General features: G+C 36.0%; 1 protein-coding gene and 1 long non-coding RNA gene across 11 annotated transcripts in view; both read left to right on the forward strand.

Annotated features, from left to right (window-relative positions):
* Positions 1–26,510, forward strand: part of KMT2E (lysine methyltransferase 2E (inactive)) — a 90,107-nt gene that overhangs the window by 59,815 nt on the left and 3,782 nt on the right. For all 10 annotated transcript variants that reach the window (XM_081535837.1, XM_081535835.1, XM_081535836.1 and 7 more), the window contains 11 exons: positions 831–940; positions 5,510–5,774; positions 7,316–7,414; positions 17,439–17,603; positions 17,920–18,228; positions 21,582–21,836; positions 21,988–22,132; positions 22,778–23,028; positions 23,407–23,463; positions 23,608–24,171; positions 25,409–25,698. In XM_081535837.1, coding sequence (XP_081391963.1) covers positions 831–940; positions 5,510–5,774; positions 7,316–7,414; positions 17,439–17,603; positions 17,920–18,228; positions 21,582–21,836; positions 21,988–22,132; positions 22,778–23,028; positions 23,407–23,463; positions 23,608–24,171; positions 25,409–25,698 — 2,510 coding nt within the window. The remainder of the gene's footprint in view (positions 1–830; positions 941–5,509; positions 5,775–7,315; positions 7,415–17,438; positions 17,604–17,919; positions 18,229–21,581; positions 21,837–21,987; positions 22,133–22,777; positions 23,029–23,406; positions 23,464–23,607; positions 24,172–25,408; positions 25,699–26,510) is intronic.
* On the forward strand, positions 7,978–12,471 carry LOC145524143 (uncharacterized). The gene is made up of 2 exons (XR_014067254.1): positions 7,978–10,061; positions 12,395–12,471. It is a non-coding gene; the product is annotated as an uncharacterized LOC145524143 (long non-coding RNA).

Raw genomic sequence — 26,510 nt, forward strand, 5'->3', positions numbered from 1 at the left:
AATTACTTTACACATTGAAGAAATAGTGATGTTCATTCTAAGAGAAAATATTGGACTTCTCTGTTCTGGAAGCGCTATTTATGAGTCAAATATATGCTCTGATTTGATCAAAGTTGATGACAAAGCTGAAAGCTAAAGTTGATTTTATATGTGCTTCTATAAATTTTTTTTTTTAATTGTGATTTAGAAGTGGTATATAAAATATTTCTGGTTTGTTTTTTCCCATACCAAAATAAACATTTTATAGTTATATAATGTTACAGTTAAGAATGTAGGGTTTGAAGCCAGACTTACAGGTTCATGTCTTCTATTTGACTTAACTAGCTTTGTATCCTTGTCTGTGCTTCAGTTTTATCTGTAAAAAGATGTTAGGTGGACTAAAGGATTTAATGCATGTATACTATGTACCTGGAACAGTGTGTACCATAGAAAAGTATCGTGTTAAACTGTACTTTGACTGTTTATTTATAAACTGTATCATTACTTCTTTTCATTAAATCAAAGATGCCATCAGTTGTAAAACTCTCATTCAGAGATGTTAAAAGGTGAAAAAATGTGCATCATAGAACTGATGAAATAGAGTATTTTCATTTTGATGGTACTAGAGCCTGTATCAAACTTGCATTGATGTATATCTCCTTCCCAGTTGATAATCACTGATTTATGTACAAGTCTTATGATTAATAGCATATTTTCCATGTTGTATTTTGAATTACTTTGAAAAGAATAGTTTTCAAAATTACAAGATGAGATGCTTCTAAAGGTAGAAAATAATTTATAGAGATACAAAACTACTTCTGGAAATATAAAATTACTCTTTTAACTAACAGGTGAGGCATGAAATTGAAGACGGAACCATACATCTTTACATTTATTCTATACAAAGTATTCCAAAGGGAACCGAAATTACTATTGCCTTTGATTTTGACTATGGGAATTGGTAAGTTCAAGTCTGTTGTTTTGAAATAATTTCTGAATGTCCCTATAAAAATATAGGTATTGTCATTACTTTTATAGCATTTTATTTTTACTAACCATTAGGCAATTTAAAATACTTGGAAACAAACATTTTGGTATCAGCTTCCATTATGGCATGGTTGCTTAACTCTTCTAATTTTCTTATTTATTTATTTATTCTAAAAACTAAAATTTTATTCTAAAATTCTAAATTTTCTTATTTATTGTTGTTATGTAATGCTTATAGTATAATAATTTGTAATCAATTCAGCAATACTGACATTGTTTATGTGAGAATTTTTTCCTTTTCTTTCTTGTATTTTAGGTAGGGTGTGCAATTTTAGTCATTCAATTAATTTTGGTTAATCAATAGAAATGGATGATTTCACTTTTTGCCCCTCAAAAGAAAAGAAAAATTGTGCCAAATTTTCTTTGCAATATAAATTGAAAGGGTTTGTGGAGATCCTGCAAGGAAACTCTGAGAACTATTGTTCTGAAACACTAGGGGGTAAGAAAAGTTAATTCTGAGTATAAAAACTTCAATTTAAATTTTCAAAAAGCTTACTGTAAAAAATAATAATACACAGGTCCATGTAGGGAGTTCCCTGGTGACCTAGTGGTTAGGATTCTGGGCTTTAATTGCCATGGCCTGGGTTCAGTCCCTGTTCAGGGAACTGAGATCCTGTAAGCAGTGTGCTCCCCCCAAAAAAGTCCATGTGCCTACTTTTCAAATTAAGAAAACAAAACACTGTCCACTGAAGGCCCTCATGTTTAGCAGCCAGATTGCATTTCTCTTCCCTCTTTCACCAGAGATAACTGCCATCTTTAATTTGGTGAGTTTAATGTTTTTGCTATGTCTTTAGATGTCCCTAAATAATAACCAGTAATTTTGTATGTTTTAAAAATTTATGTAAGTTACAATCTGTATCATTTTGCATGTATCTTTTCTTGTTCTTTACTTTCATGAGATTCAGTTCTTTTGTTATGTGTAGCTCTAGTTAATTACTTTCACTGCTGATGTTATTTATCCATTCCACTATTGGTGGACCTTTACATTTACAAAAAATGCTGCATGTATACATGTCCTCCCCATGATAGGCACCTAGAGGTAGAATTGTTAGGTTGTAGAATGTGTCCAGACTCAATTTTTACCAGACAAGGATGAATAAGTTTCTATTCCCATAGCTTTACTTCCTTGCAGCACTTCTTTACTGTACAACTTAAAAAATCAAAGTTAATCCATGTAATATCTTTAAAAGTTTGTGTGGTATCTATTTTACATGGAGACATTTTTAATGCCCATTATGTTTTCTGTCAATGAAATCTCTCTTTCTTCAGTATGCATCTCTACTTGATTGCTGGAGTCAGATTTATCCTGATAACTAAAGTATTTCCTTTTTGGCTCTTTCTCCCTACTACCCCCCAAGGTGGGAAATTTAGTATAATGGCTCTGGCTCATTGCTTTGCGAGACTGTTTCCCATAGTGGGTAAAAACACAGGCTTTTTATAATATGACTCTGGTTTCAAATCCTACCTCAGTGACTTCTATTAGTTATATAACCTTGAACCAGTTTCGTCATCTCTCTGCCTCATTACCTCATTATGAGAATAATACCACCTTACAGGAATGTTTAGGAGAATAGGTTAACACATGTAAAAGGTTTCAGACAGTTCTTGGTACAAAATAAGTGCTGAATAAATATTACGTGTTGCCACTGTTACTATTTTCAGTTCTATTATCCTAAAATCACAAAGAAAATACCCAGGAAGAGTTAGTTTCAATTAATACCTGATTTGGAGAGTTGAAGGGTGGAACATAATGTTTGAATTCTACCCTTGATGCACAGAATTAGGCAGTTGGATTTGTATCTTTCTACCAGTGTTGATCACTGATCAGTGCAAAGAAATAGAGAACAATAGAATGGGAAAGACTAGAGATCTCTTCAAGAAAATTAGAGATACCAAGGTAACATTTCACGCAAAGATGGGCTCAACAAAGGACAGAAATGGTATGGACCTAACAGAAGCAGAAGATATTAAGAAGAGGTGGCAAGAATACACAGAAGAACTGTACAAAACAGATCTTCATGACCCAGATAATCACGATGGTGTGATCACTCACCTAGAGCCAGATATCCTGGAATGTGAAGTGAAGTGGGCCTCAGAAAGCATCACGACGAACAAAGCTAGTGGAGGTGATGGAATTCCAGTTGAGCTATTTCAAATCCTAAAAGATGATGCTGTGAAAGTGCTACACTCAATATGCCAGCAAATTTGGAAAACTCAGCAGTGGCCACAGGACTGGAAAAGGTCAGTTTTCATTCCAATCCCAAAGAAAGGCAATGCCAAAGAATGCTCAAGCTACCACACAATTGCACTTATCTCACACGCTAGTAAAGTAATGCTGAAAATTCTCCAAGCCAGGCTTCAACAATACGTGAACTGTGAACTTCCAGATGTTCAAACTAGTTTTAGAAAAGTCAGAGGAACCAGAGATCAAGTTGCCAACATCTGTTGGATCATTGAAAAAGCAAGAGAGTTCCAGAAAAACATCTATTTCTGCTTTATTGACTATGCCAAAGTCTTTGTGTGGATCACAATAAACTGTGGAAAATTCTGAAAGCGATGGGAATACCAAACCACCTGACCTGCCTCTTGAGAAACCTGTATGCAGGTCAGGAAGCAACAGTTAGAGCTGGACATGGAACAACAGACTGGTTCCAAATAGGGAAAGGAGTATGTCAAGGCTGTATATTGTCACTCTGCTTACTTAACTTATATGTAGAGTACATCATGAGAAACGCTGGGCTGGAAGAAACACAAGCTGGAATCAAGATTGCCAGGAGAAATATCAATAACCTCAGATATGTGGATGACACCACCCTTATGGCAGAAAGTGAAGAAGAACTAAAGAGCCTCTTGATGAAAGTGAAAGAGGAGAGTGAAAAAGTTGGCTTAAAGCTCAACATTTAGAAAACTAAGATCATGACATCCGGTCCCAGCACTTCATGGCAAATAGATGGGGAAACATTTGCAGACTTTATTTTCTTGGGCTCCAAAATCACTGCAGATAGTGGCTGCAGCCATGAAATTAAAAGACGCTTATTCCTTGGAAGAAAAGTTATGACCAATCTAGACAGCATATTAAAAAGCAGAGACATTACTTTGCCAACAAAGGTCCATCTCGTCAAGGCTATGGTTTTTCCAGTAGTCATGTATGGATGGGAGAGTTGGACTATAAAGAATGTACTGACGAATTGATGCTTTTGAACTGTGGTGTTGAAGAAGACTCCTGAGAGTCCCTTGGACTGCAAGGAGATCCAACCAGTCCATCCTAAAGGAAATCAGTCCTGAATATTCATTGGAAGGACTGTTGTTGAGGCTAATAAAACTCCAATATTTTGGCCACCTGATGTGAAGAGCTGACTCACTGGAAAAGACCCTGATGCTGGGAAAATTTGAAGGCAGGAGGAGAAGGGCATGACAGAGGTTGAGATGGTTGGATGGCATCACTGACTTGATGGACATGAGTTTGAGTAAATTTGGGGAATTGGTTATGGACAGGGAGGCCTGGTGTGCTGCAGTCCATGGGGTTGTAAAGAGACACGACTGAGCGACTGAACTGAACCAGTGTTGAACATGAAATGAGCAGGACTATTAGAAACTTGGAAAAGTAAATTATTTTTTATTGTGAACAAACATTAAACTATTCAAAACATGCAAAGTGGGAGACTTCTCTTACTGTGTAACTCCAGTTTGGGCATTCAACCTGTATCTAGGATCTTGGTGGTAGACATAAAGAAGGCAGAAAGTTAAGAAAATTCAAGAGCAGAAAGTGTGGTCTTTGGACTCAAGATAGACCTGTATTTGAATGTCTTGCCTACCACTTAATGTATGACTTTGGACAAGATACTAACCTTCTGAGTTTTAATCTCATCTGTAAAATGGGAGTAATAATTATCACTACTATGAAGATAAGAGAATGCAATTATTTTTCAAGCTTCCATCTATTTGAAAGAGGGAATACTTAAGGGCAAAAGGAATTAAGACTCGGTTTTTTTTCAAGGTAGCTTTTTAAAGAACTCTGGTTATTGAAACCATTCCTTTAAGTATAAGACAAACTAGTTAAGGTTTATATTTATTTACCTAGCATTTTTTAATTTAAGTCAGATTTAGAGTATTTTATCATATTCTGCATACATATTTTATAACACACTGAAGTAAACTGTTTTTAGGTGGGCGGGCCTTGATGTAAGCCATGGTATCATTTTACTTAAAAAGACTCAGTTTTAGCTTACAGTTTTGTTTTGTTTTGTTTTTTTCCTTCTATAAACCATCACTGGTGATTGGTATGATTGGTTCTTCTAATTATTATATTAGTTTTATGAGAAAATAAAATTTATTTTTTCATAGTTACCAGGGATGAAAATTACTGAAAATGAGTGCTCATAATTAGTAATAGCATAGAGTTTTGTAGAGGTACAGCTTAAGATGGATTAGAAAATTTTACAGTTTATGTCTTGAATAAATATTTAAATGATTTTCTTTCCAGTAAGTACAAGGTGGATTGTGCATGCCTCAAAGAAAATTCAGAGTGCCCTGTTCTGAAACGTAGTTCTGAATCCACGGAGAACATCAATAGCGGTTATGAGACCAGAAGGAAGAAAGGCAAAAAAGAAAAGGATATTTCAAAAGAAAAAGACACACAAAATCAGAATATTACTCTGGATTGTGAAGGAACAACGAACAAAATGAAGAGCCCAGAAACTAAACAGAGAAAGCTTTCTCCACTGAGACTATCAGTATCGAATAATCAGGTACTGAATTTTATTATTTTAGGATTAACTGGGTTTTGTGGTTTTTTTTAACATTTTAGTTAAGCATTTATTTTTATTTTTGCTTGTACTGAGTCTTTGTTGATAAGTGCAGGCTTTCTCTAGTTACGGGGAGTGAGGGCTACTCTTCATTGTGGTGCGTGGGCTTCTCATTGCAGTGGCTTTTCTTGTTGTGGAGCACAGGTTCTAGGCAAACAGGCTCAGTAGTTGTGGCTTGTGGGCTCTAGAGCACAGACTCCAGTAGTTGTGGTACCTGGGGTTAGTTGCTCCACAGCATGTGGAGTCTCCCCGGACCAGGGATCAAACCTTTGTCCCCTGCATTGGCAGGCAGTTTGTTATCCACTGTGCCACCAGGGAAGTCCTCTACTGACTCTTGATGACAGAAATTAACAGAAGAAAATTAATTTGTCATATTTTAAACTTTTTTATGTAAAATGGCTTAAAATTAAGTTCATTCTATTATTTAATGAAGTGTACTTATGAACATAAAACACAGATTCTGCTAGAATTTGTACAATATTTGTTAAACTATTAAGGAACAGCTCACACAGCAAATCCTTGTAGAATTGATTATTAAGATTTTTGTAAGACTGGGTAATTTAAACATTCTTTCCAGATGACACTGTTCTTATGTTTATAATAAATGTTCTTATTTATTCAGAACTCTTAAAGTCTTAAGCCATAATGTTTCTTTTAATTTGGGACATGCATGCATGTGTGCATGCTAAGCACTTCAGTCGTGTCCGACTCTTTGCGACCCTAGGGACTGTAGCCTGCCAGGCTCCTCTGTCCATAGGATTCTCCAGGCATGAATACTGGAGTGGGTTGCCATTCCCTCCTCCAGGGGATCTTCCTGACCCAGAGATCAAACCCCTGTCTCTTACGTCTCCTGCATTGGCTAGCAGGAGGTAGGTTCTTTATAGCTAGTGCCACATGGGAAGCCCAGTATTTGGGACATAATGAAATCAATTCTGTTAAGTGTGACATAAGATTTCTGAGAGGAAATTCTCTTAAAAATATGTAAGATAAATTTCGGGAAAGAGTTTGGCCTATTTTTCTGCTTCACCAGGAAGTATTTTGTTATACACCCTCTAAACAAGTGGAAAGACCTTTTAAATGTGAAGATTAAGTAAGATTTTATTCACCTCCAGTGTCTTATTTTCATAAGTTGCCCTTAAGTTTTAGATTGAATAGATATTTACTGAGCACTTGGTATTTGTAGGCACTAGGTTTTGTGAAATAATGTATATGTTTATGTGTTGGGAATAATATAAACCTAAGGCTTTGTGGTCTCTATAGATAAAAGAATATTATTGACTAGAATTTTTTAAAACATTATTTGATTGCAGGATTTTGAAAAGTTTCCTGAATTAAGAAACCAGTTATAAATTTCTGAAATGAATTTAAGAACAATTTTTATGTTTAATTAGTTCAGGATGAAAGTTATTTAAAATACATTGTTCAGTGTCTCTAGTTTGTAGATGGAGGAGTAGATTCTTAAAGCAGTCATTTCCATCTTTCAGGAACCAGATTTTATTGATGATATAGAAGAAAAAACTCCCATCAGCAATGAGGTAGAAATGGAGTCTGAGGAACAGATTGCAGAGAGGAAAAGGAAGATGGTAAGTTGGAAGGCCAGTAGCAGCTTCACGCTGTCACTTGTGTTTAGTGACATTGTTCTTCCCAGAATACTTGTTTCTGCCTTTAGGTGGGCCTTTATCCTGTTCTTTGAAATTAGCAAACAGGATGGTGTCACTGAGCATTTCTGTTTTGCTTTGTCATTACCATTCAAGTAACTTCCACTAATCTTTTGTATTTTTACTGTATGTTCACTAGACAATTTAGAATTTGTAACATTTATGAAATACTTTTAACATTTTTGAAGCAGTGTACTGTTAATAAATTTTAATGCCAGAATTACTGTTCAAAATGTTTTTCATTATTTAACTAAATGTATCTTTTCTCTTCATAATTTAATGTAAAACAAAAATGGAGTTTAAAAGATTATAATAGCACTAACATGGTTTATGCAAAAAACAGACACTGGCAGCTGCTATTTCTGTATCTCATACTGCTAGCATAAAATAAGGTTTTCATTAAAATATGTTTGGCATTTATACTCCTTGTACTATTTATTTGCAAATACCTGTATAAAAACTAAGACAAGATATTTTCTTAAAAATCCATGGTAATTTAGCAATTGATATAATGACTAGGTCAGTTAAGAAAATATCGTGGTATAGTTTGCCTTAAGATTTGAAAATGTCTTTATTTACCAACTGATGATCTTAGTGTGGGTTTTCCCCACTCCCTTTTTATATGCTCCTTCATTTCCTGTTTTAGTGATCTTCATGTTGTGTTTCATGGACTCTCAGGTGTCACTATACTTAGTGGTAGTATCTTTGGATTTTTGTCGTTTGTAGGCCTGCTTAATGTAACTGTTTTGTTGCCTTGATGGTCATTCCTCTAACATTGATGTATTGTTGATATTCAAAACTGCAAAAGCGATGCCAAACTGTTCCACAGCCTCAGGGTTTCAGAAGCACTGATAGGACAAGGGTAGTGTTAGGAATAGGAGAGGACAAGGGAGGAGGAAATGGCAACCCACTCCAGTATTCTTGCCTGGAGAATCCCAGGGACGGAGGAGCCATCTATGAGGTCGCACAGAGTCGAACACAACTGATGCGACTTAGCAGCAGCAGCAGTGTTAGGAATAGGAGAGAAGAAAAACACAGGAGAAAAAATATTGGTGGTTGCTTATAAAGAAAAAGGAGTTTTATCTACCTAGAGAAGTTATCTTGACCCTTTTCTAAGATACATCTAATAAATTACTTGTACCTACCCCAAATACCTATGGCCCTTTTTTGACTTGATTTTCAATATTGGCCTGTTACATTCCACAACTGGCATAGCCTTGTCTTTGCAATAATCCTGGCGAAGCTTTTAGAAGATCACTTTATGCTGTGACTGGTTTCTGTTTGAGGCATGCGTCTGGTACAAATATGGCTTTAAAGGATATAACAGTGCTTGGGGACAGTGGGAGTGGGGATGGGGGCTGGAGATAGGTAATGGGGAAAAAAAAGAAACTCAAACCTGGAGATTTATTATATGACTCTGGAGCTGATTTAAAAATACTTTCTTCTTTTAGTATTGCAAAAGTTAGGGAAACCCATAACATCCTCATTTTCAGATCCCAGTAGAAAATATAAATGCCTTTTATTGAACATGATGGAACTTTGAATAGGTATATAAAAATGCTTTCTTGGGAATCCATATTTGTCCTGATTTTGTCTACTAGTATGCTATATTGACAAATGAATACTTCATCTTTTTATATCAATTTTAGCATACTCATTTTAATATCAATATTTTTCATAGGAATAAACAAATGTCAGTATTTAGAATTTGGTATTTTGAAGGAGTGTGAATTTTTTTTATTGAAGTATAGTTGATGTACAGTGTTATATAAGCTACAGGTGTACAATATAGTGATTCATAATTTTTAAATGTTAAACTCCATTTATAGTTATTGTAGAACATTGGCTATATTCCCTGTGTTGTACATTATATCCTTATAGCTTATTTTATACCTAGCAGTTTGTACCTCTTAATCCCCTACCATTATATTTCCCCACCTCCTCCTCTTCTCTCCCCACTGGTAACTACTAGTTTGTTTTTTATATCTGTGAGTCTGCTTTTTTCTTATATTCACCAGTTGTATTTTTTAGATTCCATATATAAGTGATAACATAAGAGTATTTGTTTTCCTCTGACTTACTTCACTTAGCATAGTATTCTCCAAGTCCATTCATGTTGCTGTAAATGGTAAATTTTCATTTTTTATGGGTGAGTAGTATTCCATCGATGTGTGTGTGCACACGTGCATATGTCTGTATCACATCTTTTATCCATTCATCTGTTGATGGACACTTAGGTTGCTTCCATATCTTGACAGTTATAAATGCTGCTGCTGTGAACATTGGGGTACATGTCTCTTTTCAAATTAGTGGTTTTGTTTCCTTTAAATACTGAGAAATGGAATCACTGGATCATAGTTTTAATTTTTTGAGGAAACTCCATACTGCTTTCCTTAGTGACTACACCAATTTACATTCCCACCAACAGTGTATGAGAGTTCCCTTTTGTCATACACAACAATGTATGACAGTCCATGGAATTCTTTTGGCCAGAATACTGGAGTGGTAGTCTTTCCTTTCTCCAGGGGATCTTTCCAACTCATGGATCGAACCCAGGTCTCTTGTATTGAAGGCAGATTCTTTATCCGCTAAGCCCCAAGGGAAGCCTGAGAATACTGGAGTGGGTAGCCTATCCCTTTTCCAGTGGATCTTCCAGAGTTCCCTTTTGAAATAAGTTATTTTAAAATCCTTGGCTCTGTAACCTGTAGCCTTCAAAGTCACTGTAATGTTGTTTGTTGTAATTTCAATATTTGCCTTGATGTTTTAATTATAGAATTTTTGCTATATTCAAATGATGATAATGCAAAAGCATGCATCTTAAGAATTCATAAGCAGTTGCCATGACCCCCCCAAGTATTACTATTTGTAGTATATTCTGAAATATTTTGCTTAGTAAAGTTTAAATGCTAATCAGCCTTTATTAATCTACACACTCCCCTGATAGCTCAGTTGGTAAAGAATCTGCCTGCAATGCAGGAGATCCCAGTTCGATTCCTGGGTCAGGAAGATCTGGTGGAAAAAGGATAGGCTACCCACTCCTGTATTCTCAGGCTTCCCTTATGGCTTAGTGGATAAAGAATCCACCTGCAATACAAGAGACCTGGGTTTGATCCCTGGGTTGGTAAGATCCCCTGGAGAACGGAAAGGCTACCCACTCCAGTATTCTGGCCTGGAGAATTCCATGGACTATGCAGTTCATGGGGTCCTTAAGAGTAGGACACAACTGAGTGACTTTCACTTTTTTCATAGTCCAGTGTTTGCCTTTTATACTAGGTTATAGGCTAGGTTATCATCAGTAATTGGAAAGACAGGTCAACTCCTGAGAAACTAAGTCAACCTCATTTAAATTTTCTCCTGGACAGGAGAGACTTTAAATCATTATAATAGGAGATACCAGTCCTCATGAGATTGGGGTATAAAAAAAGTCAGACTTTCCTCCCCTATAAGTACCATGTAATATCCAAATTCAAATATACTTCTGCCTATCCTTTTGTAGTACAGCTTGAACCATATGAAATTTTTGAGGATAGTTTTTACTTACATAAATGGCAGTCGCATACACAGTATTAGTATGTTGCTCAATATTAGTATGTTGCTTGGTATCCAAAAATAGTACCAGTGTCTTTATGTATTTTGGTTGCTACTTAAGAGTGGAAAACAATGTCTCTGCCTTCAGCAGTTACAGTGCAGCAGGAAGTGTGGTAAAGAAGATACAAAAAAAAAAAAAGAAGATACAAGACTGGTAACTTACAGCTGGAGGGTTCAGAGGCCATTTCATGAACTAGGTAGAATTTACAATGGACCTTATGATGTTTAGTAAATAAGTACAGATTAGTTTGTGGCTCAATTGTGTGGAATTGAATGGGTGGTTATTTCTCTAGGGGAAATAGCCTGGAGGTGGTTATGTGATAAATAACATTTGGCTGGAATTTGTAGGCTGGTTTTTTGGGTGCGGTGTGGGGAGGGATATAGGGTAATAAGATTGGTTGGTTGTAGATCATATGAAATGCTGAATAATTAAGATTTTATGGAAGAATATTCAAATCATTATGTGGCCAGGATAGGAAGCCATTCTTTTATTAACAGTTTCCTTTTTCCTTCATTATGGTTTGTCCCATCCCCTCCCTTTAAGAATTTACTATCTACTTACAAAAGCTAACTTGTGGCTTAATGGTGTGGAACTGAACAGATGGTTATTAACATTTTCTCTTTAGCAAGAGATACTTGGCAGTGGGTTGAAACTGACTTGGGAGAATCTTATAGTCATCCTAGTTAAGCTGAAATACAGTAAGCTGTAATTCAACTGGTTGCTTATACTTACCTGGTTCTAAAACCGGGACTACTGAATACCCCAGTTCCTTGGTAGTTGAGGTTAGGTGGTCATAACCTTGTGAGAGGTTAAGTGTACAGAAGGGGGAATATATATTGTATATTGAGAAGCTCACCTTATTTTGATGAACTAACAGGTGATAAAAACTATAAAACTTTTGAAAGATTTAAATTAAAAAGGTTTACTTCCCCTCTTCTGCCCCATTTATAATTAAATGAAAAGAACCTCCTTTATATATAGTATCTTCTAATATTGTGTTTTCAAATAATTTTCCACAACCTTATGGAAAGACTGTACCTTGGGAATAGTCTGAGTAATATCTGATGACTCTTTGCAACCGCATGGACTATACAGTCCATGGAATTCTCCAGGCCAGAATACTGAAGTGGGTAGCCTTTCCCTTCTCCAGGGGATTTTCCCAACCCAGGAATTGAACTGAGGTCTCCTGCATTGCAGGTGGATTCTTTACCAGCTGAGCCACCAGGGAAGCCCAAGAATACTGGAGTGGGTAGCCTACCCCTTCTCCAGTGGATCTTCCTGATCCAGGAATCGAACCGGGGTCTCCTGCATTGCAGGCGGATTCTTTACCAGGGAAGCCTGTGGTTCCAGTGGTCTTCACACTTAGGAGGAGAAAAATTTGAGACAACAAAGGGTATGAAAGAATAGTCACCTAGGTGTGAAGTTCTTGAACCTATTAAGCATTAGGACAATCTGAAATTAACTGTGTATCACTAAAATATAAATTGCATAAGGGCAAGGATTTGTAGTTTTATTCATTGTCACAGCCATAGCTTCTAGAGGATAAAAGATGCCTGGCTTTTGTAAAAGTAGGTGGTCAATAAATGAGCTTACTAAATGTTCCTGGCTGCCATTTGAAGAAAGCTATATAGATAGGCCCATGAGTGTGAACTAAGTGAAGCTTCCTTATAGTCCAGGCAGTGCCCTGGAGGTCTTACCATGATGTAGGATTCCCCAGTTTTCTCAGTGTTGACCTTCCACATCAAAAAGTATTCCATGGAATTCTAAGATGTTTTGTGAAAAAGCTTTGTGGCTAGTTGAGTTTAGTAAACAATATACCTTGTCCCTAACTTGGAGATTTCCAGTATACGTGGTGTGTTTAAATGCTCTTGAGAAATTCTGTTTGTCAGCATTTCCTAAACTTGCATTAATACATCCTTGCAATTTGTTTTGGTGTTGACACCTTTGTCATACCACAAGTTTTCATTCCATAGAAAAAACACACTCAGAAAACACTACTCTGTAGAATCCATGCTCTTATTAATGCCTCCAGGAAGTGACTTGGTTTAGATCACTTTCAGTTCAGTTCAGTCGCTCAGACATGTCCGACTCTTTGCGACCCCATGAACCGCAGCACGCCAGGCCTCCCTGTCCATCACCAACTCCCCGAGTCCACCCAAACTTTAGAAGATGTAAAAGGATTTCTAATGATAGTAAAATATAAGCGGGGTAAATCTGCCAGAAAAGTCATCTGACATGTACTGTCCATCTCACTTCTCTCCTCACAACATTAATGCTGATTACTAGTTTTAATTTTCTAAGGTCCCATTTTCTCTCGTCAGTGTTTAAGAATTATATCTTCAAATATAAGTAATCAATGAATGGGTAACTAATCATAGTATTGAATAGCAAAAAGGAACCTATTTATTTGTATAGGTTTTCTGTTCAAACAAAATGAGGATATTCAGCTTCAGCTGCCTTAATTAAATCAAGATTTCCAAAATCTTGTTTTAAGATTTCATTACATGCCTTCAAATAATAGTGATCTACATGGTTTATATAGTGTATACACAATATAGTGTATAGTGTGTACATATATATATATAGTGTGTATATAGTGTATACACAATACAAAACTTTGGATGTTTGTTATACACTGAGCACCATCTAAAGTACTGGGTGAACAAAGAAGGCAAGGGTCCTATCCTGGAGCACCTTTCATGGAGGATGGGGTATAAGGAAAAACATCAAACAGGAAACAGCACTATGAGGTAAAACTAAATCATGTGGTAGAGAAGAAATGGAGATACTCTTATGGAACAATTTTATTGGTAAGCAATAATCTTACCCATTTTTTAAAAACTGGTTTCTAATTCCTGTTTGAAAGGATAAGGGAGGTTATTTGAATAAAGTGTGAAAGTCTTTAGTCATTCAGTTGTGTCCAACTCTTTGCAACCTCATGGACTGTAGCCTGCCACATTCCTCTGTCCATGGAATTCTCCAGGCAAGACTATTGGCGTGGGTAGCCATTTGTTTCTCCAGAGGATCTTCTCAGCACAGGGATCAAACCCAGGTCTCCTGCATTGCAGGCAGATTCTTTACTGTCTGAGCCACCAGAGAAGCCCCTAGTTGAGTAAGAAGTCTTTTCATTTCTCTATTTCAAGATTGTAATAGTAATTTGGCAGGTTGGCCCTGCCATTTCCCTTTCCTTTAAAAGGCAACTTTAAAAAAAAAAAAAAAAAAAAAAAGGCAACTTTGTTGTTTTAAAGAGCTACTTCCTACTTGGTGGCAAGGTAAAAAAAGAAAAAAGTAAATCACAAGTACCTAAATGTCTTCATTTTCTGTATCCTTCTTAATTCTTACATCCTACTAGCAGATTTACTTCCAAAGCTACTGTAAGGCATCCGCAGTGCATAAACTTATTTTCACTCTGCTTCAAATGACCAAATGTCTCTAATTGTATTAAATTTTAATGGTTTACTCAGTTTGTATTTTCACTGTGATATTGTATACAACTTTAAATTCATGTTCTTTATTTATGTAATTCTTGAACTATATGGACCTTAGGCTTTCACCATTTGTTGAATAGGGGGCTTAGACAAGAAGATCTCTGTAATGTCCTCCAAGCACAAAGTTACGTGATTCCAAATTACATTTGTCCTCCAGCGTGTTTACACTTTGTGAAGCACTAAGTTGGAATAAAAATTCTCACTGAACCCATTCCTTAAATGATTAAAATCCTATAAAGGGATATTATTAAGCAGACTTTCTTACAAAGTTTTCTGCTGACAGAAACTACTCTTTATGCATTACTGTAAAGTGCATAAACTGAGAAATAAGTCATAAAAGCCATCTGGAGATCTCATCAGAGATCTCTCATAGTTTACTTTAGCACCTAATCCTCCAGCAATAACAACAGTGTGTCAATTCAACCCTGTCTGATTCTGATTCTATATCAGGGTCTAAAAATTGCCAAGCTCACAGAGAATAGAAATGACTTTTTGAGGTCTCAGCAGTCACTGGCTTGGAAAGAGTCCGGATAATTTAACAAGCACATCCTAGTGGTAGACTTAACATGACAAGTATTACCTAAACTACATCAAGCCCTGATGGACAATCTGCTGGGGCTAATTAAGACTCCTAATTTCTAGTCCCCTGTACAATCAGCTATAATTATCTCAAGTTACATATAAAACTTTATTTTTCAGTTAGATCTATAAAGTGGGTGGTAAATTTTCAGTCATTAGATACTGTATATCCGGTTGTTTGTGTCAAAGAGTGTATTAGATTCTTGAATATACAAGCTGAATGACGTGGAGTTTAAAAGTAGATTAGTAACTAATTTTTTTTTCACATAATCAAAGGTATGTTTACATTTTCTAACGTGTGTTTTTTAGACGAAGCTGGTTAAAGCTATTAGTATACCTGTTTAGTGCTTTCAGTTAATAGTCGAAGTAACTGTAGGAAGAGTTATACTTTTTATGTAGTATGTCAGTGGTTGATAATTGGAAAGAAGAGCAAATCAGAAGCCAGGAAACTTGGATAACAATTATGGTTCTGCCTTTTCACTTAATATACATGGGCTTTGGTTTCTTCAGCAGTGTAGGACTGATTATTTTTAAGATCCTGACTAGCTCAAAAAGATTGAGTCATCTTTAAATAAAGGATTTTGCTTTGACTGTCCGTTATATTTGTTCAATTTTTAAATGAATGTTTTCTTTACACCAAATAATTTTATCTCTCTTACTCTAAAACAAGTGAATAATGGATTATGTCAAAGAAACTTCTTATTGCATAAATTCATATTTATCTTAGAAAACCTTGAATAATTGTGGATTAGAAAATATCTTTTTTGGGTGCCTGGCTTGTGGGTAAATTGTTTTACACATAAAATGATTCTTGCTAAGACTAGTCTGTTTCTTTTGGAAAAGTATACTTTTCTCAGATTTTTAAATTTATAAGCGCAATAATGAACCCAGTCTCTTTCTACCCACCCCCATTCAACAGGTGAAGCAGTTACGAAAATCACATTTTTTTAGCTACTCTAGACTTCTAAATTTAGGGTGTTAGAAAAGTCCTAATATATGGAGAAAGGATTTTTATAGAGAGCCATAGATGAATGGCGGTTGAGTAAAGTGAGTTATAAGACCAGAGAGACATGAATTAGCTGAAGAATGCAGCTTTAAAACTTCCAGTAAAAAGATAATCTTTTGCCTGTGTTCTTTATTTTAGTGTCTTATTAACCGTCCCAGACCAAGAAAGCTAGAGATGCAGATATCTGTCCATGAACAAGTAATCTTACCTCTTTGGATCTCAGTTTCCTTACCTGTAAAAGAGGGTGAGGATAATGCATTTATAAGACCGACACATTTGCAGTATGGTAGTTTGTTTTACCATCTGAGCCACCAGAGAAGCCCTTAACTAATTAGAAAGTTCTCAGAAGGGTTTTGTTTATATATATTCCCTTATCTAGTATAACAAAGGAAAAAAAATACAGGAAAGAGTTAATAGTTTCCTTGGTGTAGGTATTTTGATGCTTGAATCTCTGCTAATTACTCAAACTCGAAAGCTCCAATGTTGAGATGATCATGCAGCCAGATCTTGAGTTACTGATCTTTCCCACATCAACGACGACAAAGAAAGACAGATGGATCTGAACCTCAGGACCTGGTTTTCTTCATTTGGAGAACTGGGCAGTTGATGGACCTGCTTCTTGTTTCTGGTTGAAACCGGAAGCATTTACCAGGCCCCCTGGCCAAGGCTCTGGGTCTTGCTTTTAATGTTCTCTCTCCAAAGAGAACTGATGCTCAAAGGAATTTGTGCTGTTCCCCAGTCTGCCTTGGGAAGAGCAGAAGGTAGAGGAATGCCTTATAGGAATTATAATGGAAGACAAGAGAACCAAAGTAGAAATAATAAATAGCACTTATGGAATGCCTACCATTTTTCAAGTAAGGTTGGAAAACTTCATAGAGACTTTATATGTGAACTCATTAACAATTCAGTGAAGTATTGTTACCCACCCAGGGTTGTTATGTTGCCTGGGGTCATGGATAGAGTCATGATTTGAACCCCAGTCTTCACCCCACAATATCCTGCTATGACATATCAATATATTCATTTCTTAACATTTATATGAATTTAACTCTTTCAACATATTACCTTAGGAATTTTGATCTTCATGAAATACATTTGTAATGACAGGGTTTACCAAGATGTTTGGAATTCTCAGAAAAGAATATAAATGTTTTTTTATCCCTTATTTACCATCAGTTGAAGTGTTTTGCTAACACCATCATAGAAATTTTTTTTAATTTGCTATGAACATTTGGATTTTGAATTTTCTTCAGAGCAATATTTATTATGTCTCTCTAAATTTCACAGACAAGAGAAGAAAGGAAAATGGAAGCAATTCTGCAAGCTTTTGCCAGACTTGAAAAAAGAGAGAAGAGAAGAGAACAAGCTTTGGAAAGAATCAGCACAGCCAAAACTGAAGTTAAAACTGAATGTAAAGATGCACAGACTGTCAGTGATGCTGAAGTTATTCAGGTATTATTTTTCAGGTCTACTTTTATTTTCACACTTAACCACTTTCTAATAAAATCTTCACAAACAATTACATCTCTAAAGAATTTTTGATGTGATATTAGCTTTTCAACAGCATTTTTCAGTCCTTTGAGAACTTAGACTTCAGATATGAGACTCTACTTGCTTTGTTTTTGAGTAAGGAAATTTTTATGTCAATTTACAGAATTCATAAATTAGGGGAAGTTAGCTTCTGAAGCAGATTGATACCATTAGATTTCAACTGCTATCTTATATAAACATAGTATTCAAAGTTCCATTCTTTTGTATTTTGAATTAGGAACAAGCAAAAGAAGAAACTGCTAGCAAGCCAACCCCAGCCAAAGTAAATAGAACTAAACAGAGAAAAAGTTTCTCTCGGAGTAGGACTCACATTGGACAGCAGCGTCGGAGACACAGGACTGTCAGTATGTGTTCGGATATCCAACCGTCTTCTCCTGACATAGAAGTTACCTCACAACAAAACGATGTGGAAAATACTGTACTTGCAATAGAACCAGAAACTGAAACTGCACTAACAGAAATAATTACTGAAAATGAAGTTCCAGTACTTAATAAATGTCCAACAAAGTACCCTAAAACAAAGAAGGTATGATTCTTAATGAATGTAAGAACTGTGGTCTAACAAGTGTCTCATGATGTTAAATATATTCATGTTTAGGAATTTCATAAAGAACAGAGTAATAGTTTTTTTTAAAGAGTCATAGTTTTTATACTTCTAAACATTTTAAAGAGAATTGTAAAAATATAAAATATTCGCTATATCAAGATTCCCTTTTAGTATTGCAATTATAATGATTTCTAATGATTCCCTTTTGCCTATTTATGTACTTAATTTCTCAGAAACAACTGGTTTGAGACGTTATCTTTTTATATATATAATATATATATTAATAAATTCTGTGGTATATAGGTAATTACAAGAATTAAATGTTAAGAAATTGCTTTTCATAGAATGTACTAAGGATGTGAAAATGTATACAGGGTAGTTTTAATTTTGTTGAAATACAGTTGATTTACAATGTTAGTTTCAGATGAACAGCAAAGTGATTCAGTTGTAGGTGCATTCATTCAAGATCCTTTTCTCATATAGAGTATCACAGCACATTGAGTTTCCTGTGCTATACCGTAGGTCCTTGTCTGTTTTATATACAGACAGACAACCTATATACACAGACACAGTAGTGTGTGTGTTCATCCCAGCTTCTGATTTATGCCCCCCACCACTGGCTTAGATGGTAAAGAATCTGCCTGCAATGCAGGTGGCCTAGGTTCAATCCCTGGGTCAGGAAGATCTCCTGGAGAAGGAAATGGCAACCCAATCCATTCTTCTTGCCTGGGAAATCCCTTGGGCAGAGGAGCCTGGCAGGCTACAGTCCATGGGGTTGCAGAGTTGGACATGACTGAGGAACTAATACTTCCTCCCCATCCACATTTCCCCTTTAGTAACCATAAGTTTGTTTTCAATTCAGTATCTGTTTCTATAAATAAGTTCATTTGTTTTTTTAGATTCCACATGAGTGACATCACATGATATTTGTCTGTGACTGACTTCACTTAGTATGATAATCTCTAGATCCATCCATGTTGCTGCAGGCATTATTTCATTCTTTTTTATGGCTGAGTAAATACTCCATCGTGTGTGTGTACACACATCTTTAACCATTCAATGGATATGAGGTTGCTTCCATGTCTTGGCTGTTGTAAATAGTGCTGCTATGAACATTGGGGTACATGTATCCTTTCTGATTAGTTTTCTGAAGTTATATGCTCAGGAATGGGATTGCAGGGTCATATGGTAGCTCTGTTTTTAGGTTTTTAAGGAATCTCCACAGTGATTGTACCAGTTTACATTCTCACCAACTGTGTAGGAGGGTTCCAAGAAGGGTAGTTTGACATCAACTTATTAATAAAAATCTTTCAAAAACTACTGTCAGTTTTAATAAAGCAATTGAGGGAAATAGTTCACTGAGATCAACCACCTTGAGTTTTACAGTAAGCTCAGAAGTAACACACCACCGTTATGAAGCTTGTTTTACTCCCATTTTGAGTACAGTGGATTGGAGCAGAATACCAAAATGGTACTCCTTAGGCTGTTTGGGTAGTGGAGTAGATCATAAATGAATCCTTGTTATATTGTTTACAACAAAATACTTTGAAACCCAATTTATCTCCTTTTTGTTCTTACCAAATTCAGTATAGTTTGTAGGTACTATGAAACCATGAGAAGTAATTTAGTAAATTTAGTAAAAACCTAGTTTGAATCTGCAGGTATACTGTAATGGCTGGATGGAGGTGAGAGCTAAAATTACAGCTCTAATTTGAAGTCTGTGCTCACTTTTTTGCACTTTGGATCCTCAACAAGCAAGCCAGTACTTGCTTTTGAAAATGAGCATTATTTTTGCCCACTTTGGAAGGACAAAAAGTAACCGCAAATTTTCTTTATAATTTGGATTAGTGAGGAAGAAAACAGATTCATGTTTAAAAGAAAAGCTATCTCTGGGAATCCCCTAGCAGTCCTGAGCTCTCACTGCTGAGGGCCCAGGTTCAATCCCTAGTCATAAGCCATGTGGTGCAGGGAGAAAAAAAAAGCTACTTTTTTGAGGACAAATTATGACTTAAACCCTGCCCTTTAATTATTAAACTGTTGTGGGGCTACAGACTTAATCTCCTGGTCTGAAATACAGGTTCAAAGAGTCGGACATGACTGAGCAACTGAACTGAACTGATATCCTGATATTGCTTAAAAAAAACCTTTCCCCCACAGGTTTTGCTTATGATATATACTGTTACTTTAAACAAGAGTACCAAATGATCCTGAATTCCCATAATGTAAAAGCATCCTTCATTTAGTACACAGCACTTACTCTGTGCCAGGTACTGTAAGAAGAGCTTTGGTTATTTAACTCTTTTAATAATAACCCTACTTGTAGAGCTAGTTTCTATTATAACCCTTCTTTTATAGGTCAGGATTAAGATGGAGAAAAGTTACATAACTTGCTCGAGGTCATGGTGTAAGTGGCAGTCTGGTTGCAGAATCCCAAGTGCTTTAGCACTGCTGTTCTTTTTCTCCCCCCCCCCTTTTGCTGTTATTAATCTCTGTTCAGTCTTACCCTGATTTAGCACTGCATTCTATTGCCTGTCCTAGAAAGGAAGTTTAAATACACGGAAAAAGAGAGGGAAAGAAAAGATGCCAAAATGCTTATCATAATTATTTCTAGAAGTCAGGACGTGGGTATTTGTAGAAAATAACTAGATAGAAGATAGATATAAATGCCCACACAGAAAATGTGCTTGTGATGACAAATTGTAATCCTTATTTTCATGACCATTACACCTGAACTTTACTAAATAACTAGTTTTTTTGTTTGTTTTTTAAAGAAAAAGGTGCGAGTATTCAGAGATATTCGTATAGCCAGTAAAGACTGAATTAGTATGTACAATGTTGATCCAGAAACCTCAACAGAATTAAGGAATATGTGAATTTGCAAAGCATGGGAACTTAAAAGATTTCAAACCCCTTAAATCAACAGTGATTGTCAATGCCAACAGCTTTAAAAGAAAAATCATACGCACTGGCCTCACCTAGAGATTCTGATGGGTAGCCAGGGTAAAAGAGCACTGCCTCATGTCTGACAGACATTTCCCACATAATACAGAAGCGGTAACAAACCTAACTTTAGAATTTGTGTTTTTAAGGTTGTATTGAGGTATCCTAGATTTTTACTATTTTATAAAAATATTTATAAAAGTATTATTGTGTAAAAAATTTTAGTAATAAGAGTGGATAACCAGGGAAATGCAGAATAACTTATATACAAGTCAATATGAGTGATTTAATCATTTTAGATAATATGTCAGTTTTCAACTTGCTGTTCAAATACTCTATAGAAGAAACTGTATAATTACATACATAGTGATCCAAATTTTGTTTCTGTCTAGCACTTGGTCAATGAATGGTTAAGTGAGAAGAATGAGAAGACAGGAAAACCTTCAGACAGCCTTTCAGAGAGGCCTCTGCGCATAACTACAGATCCTGAAGTGCTAGCTACACAGCTCAATTCTTTACCAGGTCTCACTTACAGTCCGCATGTATACTCTACTCCTAAGCACTATATTAGATTCACTTCACCATTCCTTTCAGAAAAAAGGAGAAGAAAAGAACCTCCTGAAAACGTATCTGGCTCATGCAAAAAGGTAAACTTTTCTTTGGATATGAAAATCTAGTATCAGCCAATGCCATTCTCATTGCATACTACCATTCTTGGTAGTGAAACACTTTTGGAATTGGCTGTACCTTTATAGCTACAAAATGACTTCTGTTCACTTATTGTTTTGTGTATTTCAGCGGTGGTTGAAACAAGCTCTGGAAGAGGAAAACTCAGCAATTTTACATAGATTTAATTCGCCCTGTCAAGAAAGATGCAGAAGTCCTACAGTCAATGGTGAAAATAAAAGTCCACTACTATTAAATGATAGCTGTTCCCTTCCAGGTAGAACTTCTTTTCAGTGTTGTTTTAGTGTGGAGAATGTAGCAGGATATATATAGCATATACATATATATATAAATAAAACATATATATATATATGCATATTTATTCTAATTATTATGTACTTTACAAAAGCAGCACAGACTCTTTACCATCTGAGCCACCAGGGAAGCCCAAAAGTAGCACATTGATATATATATATATATATACATATATATATATTTTTTTTCCCTCTTTTCTGCCTCCAGCATTTTGGATGAAGATATAGACATGAAAACTATAATTTGCATTACCATGTATGTTGGGGCTTATGGTTGAATTTTGGGCCTAGTTAGCCATCTGTTTTTCAGATTCAAAAGGACTCAAATCAGTTAAATTAACAGCTGTACTTCCAAGATTTCTTGGCAACCTCTAGGCCTGTAAGCCTTCTGGCAAGATAATGCTTGGTACTGGTGAAATTGGGGGGAGGAGGATGGGGGTGGGGAGAGATTGCTTCATGTTAGTATTATCTTTAAAAACCTTCAGATTTAGTTTTGGGGTGAAAATCATCATAATGACAATTGTCAATGTTTTGTGCTTTCCCAGAATGTATTACAGATTGTAGCAAATGTTAGCAGTATAATTTATAATTTATTATTTCACCAACAGATTTAACTACACCACTGAAAAAACGAAGACTTTATCAGTTGCTAGATTCTGCTTACTCAGAAACCTCCACACCTACTCCTTCACCATATGCTACACCAACTCACACAGATATTACTCCTACAGACCCATCATTTTCCACTCCTCCACGGATCAAGTCAGATGATGAAGCTTGTAGAAATGGTTATAAGCCCATATATTCACCAGTTACCCCAGTAACTCCTGGCACACCAGGAAATACCATGCACTTTGAGGTGAGAAACTTACATTGCAAAAACAAAAGCCCATGGGGATGAGGTTTCTTTAATAGCTTTTCTCTCCTTTTAATAAATAGTGTAACCTTTAATAATAGTTTTTAAGGAACTAAGTGAAAACTTTGAACATCCATTTATGTGAATTTAAACTTTATTTTTTTAATTCAAATGAACATAACTTTCATTTTATTGATCTACAGAAGTCAGACTAAATGACTATGTATATCAAACTGACTTTAAAGCCAACTATAAGGACAATGGAAATAGAAAAGAAAGTTTTAAAACCAAAGTGTGTGTAGTAGTTTCTCATAAGTTTCATTTCTGTAAATATGGGTTTATATATTTTAATTTTCAATTCTGCTTCTGTCTTTTATGTAGAATATTTCTTCCCCAGAAAGTTCTCCAGAAATTAAGAGACGCACTTATAGTCAAGAGGTAAGGAGATATTAAGCAAGATTTTTTTTAATTGGTGGCTTTCTCTTAGTATCATTATTTTGCTTAAATTATTGGTAGTTTTAATGTAAGTAGCTTCCAAATGTGGTTATTTGTGTCTTTTTTTTTTTTTAATTCTGTAAACAGGGATATGACAGATCATCAACCATGTTAACATTGGGGCCTTTTAGAAATTCTAATTTAACTGAACTGGGTCTGCAAGAAATAAAGACTATTGGATATGGCAGCCCTAGGAGTAGGACTGAAATCAACAGGCAGTGCCCTGGAGAAAAGGAACCGGTGTCAGATCTTCAACTGGGACTCGATACAGTCGAGCAAACCGCCTTACATAAAACCATGGAAACAACTACACATGACAGGACTGATTCTAACAGCCAACTGGAATCTGCTCACTCGGGTCGGGGCCCACTGTATTCTTCCTGGGTAAAGAGTCCTGAGAGAACAGGAGTTAACTTCTCAGTAAATTCCAACTTGAGGGACCTGACACCCTCACATCAGTTGGAGGTTGGAGGCGGCTTCCGAATAAGTGAGTCAAAGTGCCTGATGCAGGATGATACTAGAGGCATGTTTATGGAAACACCCGTGTTTTGTACTTCAGAAGATGGGCTTGTATCTGGTTTCGGACGGACTGTTAATGACAATTTGATCGACGGAAGTTGCACACCCCAGAATCCACCACAAAAGAAAAAGGTTACAAATTTAACAATTTATAGTCCTTTTAATAGTGTTTTATTCATACTACTACTGAGGGTAATTAGTAGTTATATAAGGCATTCATACTTTATTCATATTAAATTATTGATGGGTACATTTTTAAACCTTTTGTCAGTGCTCCGTTGACTAGATACTGTTTGCAGAGAACTAAATTATTATAAGGACCATGGTTTCAGAGATCAAAAACTCAAGGTGATTACTTCACTTTGAGTAACTTTTAAAGATAACCACTTCCCAACCAAATAAATGGAACTGAGTACTATGTGTTCTTGGTGGTTTCGTCGCTCAGTCGTGTCCAACTCTTGCGACCCCATGGACTGTAGCCTACCAGGCTCTCCTGTCCATGGGATTCTCCAGGCAAGAATATTGGAGTGGGTTGCTGTTTCCTTCTCCAGGGGGTCTTCCCAACCCAGGGATTGAACCCTGGTCTCCTGCACTGCAGGCAGATTATTTTACCCACTGAGCTATGAGGGAAGCCCCATTTGTGTTATTACCCTTATTTTACATAGAACATGCGGCCCTAAATGGAAGAAACGGCCTCTTTCCTCATCAGTAATATCTATAGTATTTTTAGGACATGGATATAAAAGTATTTTGAAAAGTATTGTACTAATATAAGTATTATATAAATAAATAGTTTCCTGATTTACCACCATTATTTGGTTGGCAGACATATTGAAACAATAAGAATGCCTTATTTCAGAGCAGTGGGAGAAACTACAACACGTATTTATTTGTTAATAGGCTTATTGCTTTTCAAGTCAAAGAATTTTAGTGATGTGTGCTTTTAATTTTTATAACAGAGTCCAGTTGGCAACTTTGTGGGAAGCAATATAGTATAGTGGAAAGAGCACGGGCTTTCAAGTAAGACCTAGGTTCGAATCCCGGCTCCAACACTCACCAGCTGTGTGACCTTGAGTGAGTGAGTTACTCAATTTCCTCATCTGTAAAATGGGGATGATAATATACCTATTTCATAGGGTTGTTGTGAGGCTTAAATGACATAATGTATGTAAAATCATCTAAATACAATGCCTGGCATAAAGTAGGCATTTGCTAATTGTTTATTATTGTTACTTGTTCGGAATCAAATTATTTTACATAATTTTCCTAATGTAAATATAATAATTCTCCTTAGAAAAAAAGAATAGATTGTTTCTAATATTTAAAACAAGAATGAAAGATGTGCTTTTCCTTATCTTTCTTGCTTAAGGTTTCTCTATTAGAATATCGGAAAAGACAACGTGAAGCTAGGAAAAGTGGCTCTAAGACAGAACACTTTGCACTGGTTAGTGTATCACCTCACACAAGTGGAAACTTGAGCAGCAACAGTGGTGATGGGTGTGCCCACAGGAGTGAAAATGGGGAGCAGGTAGAAAGCACTGCTAGCCTACCTTTACCAACACCAGCTACAGTTTATCATGCTACTTCAGAAGAAACCAGCAATAATGGTACTACTAAGGAAGCGTCTGCCAGTGAAAAGAATGAACCAGAAGTTCAATGGTAAGCTGCCTGTTTGGGAAAAAAAAACAACAAAACAGACCTAATTGGTAACTTGAGAACTACAAACAAACAGTGTACCTTCTTATGAAAGTAGTCTTTGTTATTTTATCTCCCAGTCAGTATCTTGGCTCATTTTGAATGGAGCTATACCTGTAAAGATTTGAACTATGCTGTTCTGCAAACAACAGACTTTTGTTAATCAGTTACTTCCTGTTTGTTGTTGTTCTCCTAAGGCTAAGCAGATAATGGTTTGTAATATTAATTTTGACAGATCCTTTTTGCTGATAGATAAGGTTTTAAACCAAGATATTTATTTGCCTGTGTCGTTAAAGGTCCACTGTATCTAGTCCTTGATAATTTTCACGTTTTTCAAACACCTACTCCTTTCCAAAGAACCTTTATCATAGCATCTCACAATTTGTTTACCTCCCTTATCATTACCTTGAAACAACAACCATGTTTAGTGTTTCTTCAGAAGGAATAGAAGAAGCTGGCTAGTGAGGGTCTTGGCAAAGGGCAGGAGGCCACGTGCATTTTACATCTTGGTCCTCTTACCTCTGAGCTTCCTGCTAGCCTTATAATCCAGACACAAGGTAAATCTGTAAGGGGTATATTTGGTCCCTTTGGTAACTTGAAGTGATGGTCTGAATGTTAACATGCTACCCTTCAATAACCCCCGCTTCACCAATAACTTTAAGACATAGGAATGGAGTCTGCTTGAGTTCTTCAAATAAATGATAAAAATCTCAGTTTGGGGAGGTGTTGGGGGTACTATTTTCAAAACTTAACACCAAAGTAGTTTCCTTAAAGAG

This window comes from Giraffa tippelskirchi, chromosome 10 (assembly GCF_054371585.1).
Source record: "Giraffa tippelskirchi isolate mGirTip1 chromosome 10, T2T-mGirTip1v1.2.pri, whole genome shotgun sequence".
NCBI lineage: Eukaryota > Metazoa > Chordata > Mammalia > Artiodactyla > Giraffidae > Giraffa > Giraffa tippelskirchi.